Source organism: Ctenopharyngodon idella, chromosome 5 (genome assembly GCF_019924925.1).
Source record: "Ctenopharyngodon idella isolate HZGC_01 chromosome 5, HZGC01, whole genome shotgun sequence".
Lineage (NCBI taxonomy): Eukaryota > Metazoa > Chordata > Actinopteri > Cypriniformes > Xenocyprididae > Ctenopharyngodon > Ctenopharyngodon idella.
The window spans coordinates 20,075,835-20,085,680 of record NC_067224.1 but is presented as its reverse complement, the minus strand read 5'-3'; the positions used below and the strand labels follow the sequence as shown (position 1 = coordinate 20,085,680).

General features: G+C 37.6%; 2 protein-coding genes across 18 annotated transcripts in view; both read right to left on the bottom strand.

Moving 5' to 3' along the window:
• Nucleotides 1-6: 6 nt before the first annotated feature.
• On the bottom strand, nt 7-6,236 carry riok2 (RIO kinase 2 (yeast)). Its single transcript, XM_051892684.1, has 10 exons — nt 6,043-6,236; nt 4,286-4,424; nt 4,078-4,194; nt 3,749-3,924; nt 2,828-2,916; nt 2,423-2,614; nt 2,244-2,336; nt 1,731-2,165; nt 959-1,049; nt 7-254 (listed from the first exon to the last, which is right to left on the bottom strand). The coding sequence occupies exons 1-10, from the start codon at nt 6,106-6,108 to the stop codon at nt 93-95; spliced, it is 1,560 nt and encodes a 519-aa protein (XP_051748644.1). The 5' UTR covers nt 6,109-6,236; the 3' UTR covers nt 7-92.
• Nucleotides 6,237-6,421: 185 nt separating this feature from the next.
• The window catches only part of atxn2 (ataxin 2), a 30,414-nt gene continuing 26,989 nt past the window's right edge, over nt 6,422-9,846 (bottom strand). For 15 of the 17 annotated variants that reach the window (XM_051892666.1, XM_051892671.1, XM_051892672.1 and 12 more), the window contains 4 exons: nt 8,284-8,654; nt 8,027-8,201; nt 7,716-7,754; nt 6,422-7,160 (listed from right to left, as the gene is read on the bottom strand). In XM_051892666.1, coding sequence (XP_051748626.1) covers nt 7,132-7,160; nt 7,716-7,754; nt 8,027-8,201; nt 8,284-8,654 — 614 coding nt within the window. In that variant the 3' untranslated portion in view covers nt 6,422-7,131. The remainder of the gene's footprint in view (nt 7,161-7,715; nt 7,755-8,026; nt 8,202-8,283; nt 8,655-9,846) is intronic. The other 2 variants (XM_051892673.1, XM_051892682.1) reach the window with 1 other exon arrangement.

Genomic DNA, 9,846 nt, shown 5'->3' with positions numbered 1-9,846 from the left:
CTCAGCTTCCAGATGTAGATGTTTTATTAATTAATTTCATACACAAATGACACCGAAAACTGTTATAAGTCCTGAGGTCATATCTTCCATCCTCAGCCCCAGAAGGAAGCCGCATCCAAACTGCCCTTAATGTTGTTCTGATTCTCTCTCCTCTCCTTGGTCACCAGGTTGGCCTCACCCTTCTGCAGACGTCTTCTCTGGGCAGCCTTCTGCTGTTTGGTGAGCTGTCTCTTCACTTTCTGCCTGATGACTTCCTGTATAGGGGCACATCATCTCATTACTTAAAACAACAAATCTAACTTGCATCATGAACACAAAGTTAGATCATTTTTTACACCAAGTGCAAATAGCCTGCCTTTTTTGGCAGAAGCTATTTACACTAACTCCACCCACTATTGTCAACATAAGTCAGACAAAATTAGAAAAGAAACCCATCTGATAACAGGAGCAGTGGCGTGGAAAGTAAAGTGGGTTGCCAATAACTTTTGCTGCAAACGGCCTTTTTCCGAACTCATTCTTCTCCCTTTTCCTATTGCATATCAGCTTGGAGAGGTGTTATTTTAAATTAAAATTAAGAAAATATTCGAAAGGTGGAAATAAAGTACTTAACTGGTATTTAACAGTGGAAATAAAGTGCTAAACTGGAATTTAAGTGACCTATAATTGAAATTGGAAGTGGTGTCCTCACGATGATCAGATGGGCTGCCACTATTTGTGCCAAGTTTAAATAGCATGCAGCAACTATTTACAATTAGTGCAAAGAAAATACTGCTATTTTTACTTCATATAAACAGCATCTATCGCTATTTGCACTTAGTGCAAAATAGCCTCTGCCTTTCCCCCACCAGGAACTTTTCATGTATATATGCAAACCTAAAAAAGTTTCACTGCAACATGCTTTTGTGAATGAGGAAGCAAACTTTTAACCATAGAATGAAATTCAAAGGGTTATACTTACTGGTGGGATTGTTGAACAACTGCCAACACTTCCAATGCTCATTTCACTGGTTGTTCTAGTTCTGTGCTCGTTCTCAAGGCTCAGTTGGTCTCTGTGGGATCACATGAATCATTTCATTATATGTAAGAGTAAGGGTTTATATGAAGGAATACTTCACACAAAAATTAAAATTCAAGTTCACAACGCAAACAGGCTATCAAGCATCAAAAAGAGCAAAAATGTACAGTAAAAGTAATTTAATACTCATAATTCACAGATCATCTTTGTTTACACTGAAGCTCTCCAACCAAAATATGCCACGTTGTGACTGGTTGTGTCAGCTTGAAGGAGCGAAATTTACCCTCGTGTCATTCCAAACCATTAAACTTTTCACACATTTTTACAATATTAGTAATATTCTCTTGAATTTATCATCCATGCATTGAAAGTTCACACAACCATTTCTCAAGCTTCAAAAAGTTCATAAAGACATTGTAAACATAATCCATATGAATAGAATGGTTTAATCCAAGCCTTCTGAAGAAACACGTTCACTATGAAAAAATTTAGGCTTTCCGTCGCATTTAAACAATGATCAACGAACATCCACGGAGCACATCAAATATGGTAAACAAGCTCAACTGTACTAGTTTTTATATTACAGATTTTCATTGGGTGAAATAACCCTTTTAAGATAAAAGGCACAATATGAACAGTAGCTTTATAGCAGTGTGAAAAAGTTTACGTGTGTGCAATTAAAAATGACTTGCATCATATCAAATAAATGACTTACCTGAAAGGCCTGAATTCTTTGTTGCATGCAGACAGGTCAACCAAATCAGGACACTCATCCTCTACCTCATCCTCTTCATCCCTTCCTAAGTCTTTGGAAATGTCAGAAACAGTTTCTTTCTGAATGTCCTCTGTGGGGATGTCCTCTTGACATCGAGCTCCTTCGTGTTCCTCTGTGTCGTTCTCTTCTGATGGAGTCTCCTTGCTAATTTTTAGCCCTTCCAGCTCAAGCATGGCATGTTTATACTCCTCCATGCTGATAACGTCCTCTGAGGCTGCCTGTTGTGTGTCATCAGCTGACTCTGAGATGTCATCATCTTCATCTTCACAGAGTTCCTCACCCTCTGGACCTTCAGGGTGGAGCAAACTGTCATCCTGCTGCAGCTCCTTGGTGTAGCCACTAGCTGAGATCTCCACATCGAGCGAACATGATCTTCTGCATAGAGGAATGTGTAACTTAGTTTGGTCTCTAAAGTCTAGACTGTGCAATAAGGCAAGCTATTAGAAAAATTACCTGATATCTTTGAATGTTGGATAGAGTTCACTTTCGTAGTTGAATCTCCTGATGAAGAAATCTCGAACACACTTGACGTCTCGATCAAAGTACCTTTTTGGAAACAATTAGAAACTTAATTATAGTGCCAGTGCTTATAATTACATAATTATCCATTTGTTATCAGGTTAGACAGTCACCATTCTGCATTTATATGTGAGGTGGAGACCATCTGAGGGAAGTCAATCATTGTGACGCGGTCGTTGTCATCGAGCATGAGGTTAAATTCATTGAAGTCTCCGTGGATCAGGCCATGATTGGCAAGTTTGACTATTAGCTCCATGATTTCGCTGTATAGTGAAGCAGGGTCTTGAATCTCTCGAATCTGACACCTATGTAAACAAACAGCAACAGTCAATGCAAGTAAATAAATAAACAAAAAAGGTGTTCCTATGTCCTTTCTAATAAAGTGTGGTACTAGATAGATTAATACAGCACACCACTGCACAGTTGTCAATGACCTGGCATACAAGTAAATATTTAATATAAAAATATACTCCTTGTGTGTGAGGAGTGTGTTCAAGGCAAAGTGCAGGTAAACTCACAGTGGGTAACCATTAATGAACTCCATAACCACTGCATGTCTGTTGTAGTCCACTGGCTTTGGAACAGGAAACCCTCGATCATATAATGCCTGTTGGAAAACAAGGAATCCAGACAAACATTAGCCTGAACATGAAATAGGTGTTTTCTGGTCTTTATTTGGTTACATTTAGCATTAAAATATCATCAAGTAAGCAACAGCTGGCAGCAGCTCAAATAACAAATAGTCATAAAATATTGATTTACATTAAAATTATTTCAGAAGAGAGATATGAATCTAGCACAATGTAGGAGATTGGTTGCAAGGGTCAACAGGAAAGTTGGTTGACCTCAGAATGCTGTGATTGACCAATCAGAATCAAGTATTGCAGAGAGTTGTACACATACTCAACACAAGATATTTTTTGTTGAAAATGAGAAAAACCTTTTGTTTTGTTTTTTTGGTTGTTATGGGACACTATGAGAAACTTTAGATAAAAGCAACTGCTTTATCAGTGGTTCTTAACCAATTTTGTTAAATTATATTACTCTTAAATTGCTTAAAAACACATACACACACTAAAATAAAGATGTCCAACATTGAATTGACATCATACATGAATTTATTTGTATTACAAAAGAAGTACCAGAGGTACAGATCAGCTTAGTTGGAGGGCCTTCAAATATTGTCTTGGAAAAAGTGGGGCTTTGTCCAAAAGGCTGAGAACCATTTGTGCTAGCTATGTAATGGATTTTGACAAAAATGCATTTTCAGATTAAAATCATGGATGCAAATATAAATAAGATTATTTTAATATTGGAAACAGATGAAATAAGCCCAAATCAGCAGTGACACTGACATAAAAAAAAAAAAAAAAAAAAAAGTATAGAAAAAAGTACAGAAAGAGTACAGAAAATTTACTCTTGGAATATTTGGATATTACCTTCATATATGCATACTCTTTCATGGCAGAGAGCCGGGACAGGTACAGCCATGAGATCTTGTGTCTGTGCTTGTGGTAATCTCTCTTATTCTTCAAGTTTCTGAAGGATGTCCTACCCAGTCTGTGAAGTTTCAGAGCAAACTGCTCCTCCTCTGCATTTGCAACAATGTAAATGTCTGAAATATAAAACAAGTATTATAACTCTCGAAAAAGTCTCCTTTATAAGTGAAACTATTTGAGGGTTGAGGGAGAATGGACAAAACAACAAATCAAATGTGCCAGACTTCTTAATGCCTACAAATAAATTCTAATTAAAAAATAATCCTGACCTGACTCTTTGCCGACTCCCATCTGGTTTCCAACAGACAAAATAACATCCCTGGATGAAAGTGTCTTCAATGCCAGATAATCATAGCCACCGTAATTTAGCCGATACCCCTGCACAGCTATAGTGAGGAAACATAGTCAAAGCTGCAACTCATCCACAAAACATTACTGAATGAAACTGAAGAGTGATATCACGCCTGGCACATTTACTTTTGCTGCGTTCATAGGCCAGTAGTTTGTGTTTGACCAACTCCCGCAAAACCTTGTTGCATCCTCCATGTTTGAGACTGGCAATGGACGCAATAAGACTCACTGGGACGATTTCGTGATTCTTCATGCCCATTTCCACCTGCGTACCCCAAAGAAATAAAAATAATGGCATAATGGAAACGTGATTGATTACTGAAATATAACTGGATCTTTTAGATTGTAATGTGCTGACATCTAACCAAACCCGTAATGAATCAAATGTCAAGAAGTAAATATCTTTCTCTTCCCACTAAGTGAACTGAAATGTGATATAATTGTGTTTATAATGTTTATAATTACATTCTGTAAAATAGCTGAAACAGTAATTAAACAAGATTCACTAATTTTCATAAAATTAATGTGAACTACAGGGGTTGGGCAATGAAACTGAAACACCTGGTTTTAGACCACAATCATTTATTAGTATGGTGTAGGGTCTCCTTTTGCGGCCAATACAGCATCATTTGGTCATGGGAATGACAAATACAAGTCCTTCACAGCAGCCAGAGGGATTTTGAGACATCCCTCTTCCAGAACATTGGCGAGGTCACTATGTGATGCAGGTGGAGGAAAACTTTTCTGACTTGCTCCTCCAAAATACCCCAAAGTGGCTAAAAAAATAGATATGGTGACTGTGAAGGCCATGGGAGATATTCAACTTCACTGACACGCTCATCAAACCATTCTGTCACAAGTCTTGCTGTGTATTGGTGAATTATCATGATACACGGCACCCCCCTTTCAGAGTACAATGTTTGAACTGTTCGGTGCACATGGTCCTCCAGAAAGATTCAGTAGTCTTTGGCAGTGATGCACCCATTAACCACAGTAGGGAATGACATGATATTGCAGCCCAAACCACAACCGATTCACCCCCATGCTTCATTCTGGGATTGCAACAGTCCAGGTGTTAAGCCTCTTTGGGGCTTCTCCACAATGTAACTCCCATGGATGTGGGAACTCAGTCCCCCTCAGATGACCTCATCAGAGAACAATACATGTTTCACATCGTCCACAGCCCAAGATCTGCCCTGCTGGCACCAATGAAACTGACATTTGGTGGTGGTACGAGTGACCAAAGGTTTGGCTACAGCAGCCCGGCCATAAACATTGACTCTGTGGAGCTCCCGACTAACAGTTTTGGTGGAAACAGGAGAGTCGAGGTGCTCATTTAATTCTGCAGTGATTTGGGCAGCTGTGGTTTTATGTATTTGGATACATTCCGGGTTAGTACCTGGACTACCCTTTCAGACAGCTTCCTCATGCGTCGACAGTTAATCCTGTTGGACGTGGTTCGTCCTATGTGGTGGTATGCCGACATTACCCTGAATTCCATGGCTTTCGATACACCACCAAGACTTGCTGTCCTGGTCACAAATGCGCCAGCGAGACGCGCTCCAGCAATTTGTCCTCTTTTGAACGGATGTTATGTTGTGTGGATTGTAATATTTTATGTATAGCTGTGCTATAAAATCAGTGAAGATTGACCACCAGACCGCGCATATATAGGTGTGAAACCTCCAACACTATACTGTTTCATTGTCCAACCCCTGTATATGCCATGATACAATTGACAGTATGCAATGAGCATTTAGCTAAAGGGTTAATATTTATTTTCATTGACACAGATATCTTTAGCTCAAATGGTTGTTAAAAATACAGCTGGATGGAAAAATTGACGTAAACATATTAATGGCTTCTTTAAATTGGATACATACCGCTGTGAGGACTCTAAAGTCATCTCTGGACAGATACCTCAGGATAACGACGTTCAATTTGCCCATGATGGCAAACCCGTTTCCACCTAATTTTATAAAAGTTTCTGTTTTGTAATGCGTGATTAGTTCAACCAGCCATTCCACATGTTTAAACCGGAAGAGAGCAGTATTTTGACGTTCACATCCCTGAAGTTGAGGGGTTCAGTGATTCTCCTGGCGGCCTGGAGTGGAAGTGCATGTGACAACTTACAAGCCTTCTGATGTACTTGTACCATATCCACAAAATGAGCAAATCAGCAATATTTAAAGCTAAAGTAGGAGCTTGAATCTTATCAAGTGAAATAACAAAGGACACAAAATAAAACAGCCAAGACGTGTAAAAGTTTTTAAAACTTTTTTTAATGTTTTTATTTTTTTTTTTTTTTAAATTCATTTATATTATCTACAAAGTAAAAGTTATTTTAACTTAACAGTTTTATAACGGTCAAGTCAAATGGGGTTTTGTCATCAGATTAAATTAATAAATAATTTATCTGCATTTTTTTTTTTTTGCCGAACATCTTCATTAAATGGAAGTTTCTCGTGTTTAGTTTGGTTACAACCATTTCGTTTTGTTGGTGTTGATTTACCCCAAGGGCTTGAGCACAGCTATAGCAGCAGCATTTAACAGTAATGTTAATACTGTCAATATACGGAAGAATTATCTTTAACTTAGAAGGTGCAAACAAAATGTTCCAGTTATTTATGCACAGTTTTCTCACTCATCTGGGCTTTTTTGTTATTGTTAGGACCCAATGCAAGAGTTCTAGTGTCACTGAAACATGTGAAAAATGATTCCTCGTTAAAACTCTTGTTTTTCTTTTCTTTTTTTAAAAAGCCACAGTTCACCACATCTTTGCCCTGTTAACTTTTCTTAATCACTGGTGGTGGGTAGCAGCAGAGCAGCATGATTGAGGTTCTCGTGGCCATTTAAGGGGGTGTTTAGAGAAAGGTAAGGATTGGTTGGCCAGTATGTGGTGGGTGGGGCCAGATGGCTCTGCGAGGATCAGGAGCCACTCAACTCAAATGCTGTTCTCTGGTCTTCATCCTCTACATCTGCTGCTGATGGTGAGCTTGCACTGAAACACACAAAGATTTATTTTACACACTTGATAGCAAAATGAACAGAGAAATTTAAATACACATTTACAACAATTAACATCACTAGTCTGACAGTATGCAACTAACATTGCAGGCAAAACAGAAATTGCAGATCACTATATATTCAAATGCATACATAATACAAGACAACAAAAAGTTGGTTTGAAGATTATATGGAACGTGGAACCTCAATGGCTGATAATTATAATTATCTTGAAAATACAACCTTATTGGCAATAGGTGCTGGATAAAACTGAAAAAATAATGGGAGAGGAGTTTGACTATTCATTTATTACATTGCACCTCGGGAAACCAAAAACGGTTTTAGACAAGAATAAATACTAGTGTAGTAGTAAAGCTAAAGTAGTAGCTAGTAGGAAAGCCATAATTTACTGAAATATACTGACTAGAGACTCACATTTAATAAAATCAATTTAAAAAAAAAAAAGTAACAAGTATTGGGAAAACTGAATTATGTATATACATTTAGAAAAGTGTTAAATTGTATATCAAGATGTATGTTGAAAACGTACTGTGACCTGACATTGTAACACCCATGATGAACCTTAGATCTTTGTTTTCAATAAAAAAGGGGAAAAAAAAAGGTATTTTATTATTTTGTTCATTTAAAAAAATCTTAAAAATATTATTATTTAGATAAAACAAACACGGTTATACAATATTTATTATTATTTTTTAGATAAGACAAAATAATTATACAAAATAATAATAATAATAATAATAATAATAATAATAATAATAATAATTTCTAGATATATAAAAAAATATTTTTTTTTTTCTCCCAATTTAATTCTCTATGTGTTCAGTTGAGATAGGTCCTTACCAGGGGTGAGAGTGTAGGAGTAGTGTGTGGCTGATGACACAGGGATGGGGTTGAGAGTTCCCTGGGGCAGCGCAGGTTGGGGGCCAGTAGGAGCCTGTGTGGCCATCAACATCATAGTGGGAGGGTGGGAAGGAGTGCCATGATGCTGAGGCACCATCCCTGACTGCATGTGGGCCTTTAGAGACATAGTGAATGAATATTTTCTGGGTATTTATTAGTAATTTTATAATCCTGGTGTCTAACTCACTAGTACTCACCTGCTGCACATGAGCCATATGGTTAGGGTTGTACCCATGCTGCACCTGTTGGGGGTGGATGTAGACGGTCTGCTGAGCGGAGGGAAAGCTGGCTTGAGGGGACTGTGGGTTGGGGCCGGGGGTCATGGAGGGCGGGGTGGGAGCCAGGGCAGAGTACATCTGCTGCTGTGGTGGGTTGCCCAGGTGCATGGCCTGGGCTGCAGCCTGGTGCTGGGGATGCTGAACGGGGCTGGGGGCCGGATGGCTGCCTCCGTGTTGGTTACCCTGCTGCGGTTGTCCTGTCGGGGTGGCAGAGGGCTGAGGGTGCTGTGGATGAGGGTGCAGGGTAGAGCTTGGGTGGGGAAACTGCTGAGGAATGGGGGTAGGTGACACTGAAACACAGAAAAACACAAGTACAAGCAGTTATAATGTTAAAGTAAATCCAGTGAAAGTTAACAAATAAAAACAAAAAGAAAGGTATAATTATAAATGAATTACAACAACAAGAAACATGACAGGAGGAAGAGAAGTCTATTAATAAAATATATTTACATTTAATTCAAATCTAATCTAGAGTACATTTTAAGCATCTAAATTTCCTTTATTCCTTGAGTCATTAATGTTTGGCTCATTACAAAGACCAACATTAATTTCTGTAACATGAAGCTATTCAGAGGCAACAAAAAGTGACTATAAATTAGGGCTGGGCGATATGGCTAAAAATATTATCACAATATTTTTCTCTATATCATACAATATCGATATTTATCAAAATATTAATTTACCATTAATGCGGAAGGAAATGCTTTCCACATACAGTATTTATTAGGCCATGAGAATGAATGTAAACAAGTAAACTTGATTGTTCACAATTAAACTCCAAAGAGTAGCTACCTTTTAATTTAGGGCCCCATGAAATCCATTTTATTTTCTCCAAAATTCTGTTTTCCGTTTCTTTCTTTCTTTCTGGATTCTGTGTTTTATGATTTAATACAAATTTATATGAACTTTAACAATTTAATCAAGCTTTTAAAATGTAATCAAATTAAAATTAATTTACAACAAAACATTGCATTTTTTTTTTTTTTTTTTCCAAGTAAGATACTGCACAACAGAACTGTATAAATGTAAAACATGGATGAAAAAATATCTTGGTTATATGATATTCCTTAGAAATATTATTATTATTACTATTATTACTTTGAGAAGTACATATTAGTTCACAGTAGTGATTTATTTCTGTCATAATTTCTTGAAGATAAACCAAACTTTTATTTAGACAATTTGTTGTGAAGATCTATATAGATTCTATATCAGACGAATCCTTGCAGCTCATTCACACAGAAATCACTTTTTGGCGACATGCACTGACTGACCATGGTCATGTAAATTTCTGTAATAGTCTGTTAGATGAATCCATATAGGGTAAAAATGTCCAGAGCTTATCACTGTTTTCAACGTAAATTTTATCACAATCTCGATATGATATCGGTTATCGCCCAGCCCTACTGTAAATTTAGCACAGTATGACAGTAAAGGGGTAAAGTGGGCTGGCAAGGCTTAGACTTTGTGCTGCGGGGAGTT

Bases quoted from the DNA above. Each gene is read 5' to 3' on its own strand.
- riok2 (XM_051892684.1), bottom strand. From the start codon at position 6,108: ATGGGCAAATTGAACGTCGTTATCCTGAGGTATCTGTCCAGAGATGAC. The intron at 3,925-4,077 runs GTCAGGATTATT...TTTATATTTCAG, and splicing joins GGGAGTCGGCAAAGAGTCAG to ACATTTACATTGTTGCAAAT. The intron at 2,166-2,243 runs GTAATTTTTCTA...TCCTCTATGCAG, and splicing joins CCAACATTCAAAGATATCAG to AAGATCATGTTCGCTCGATG.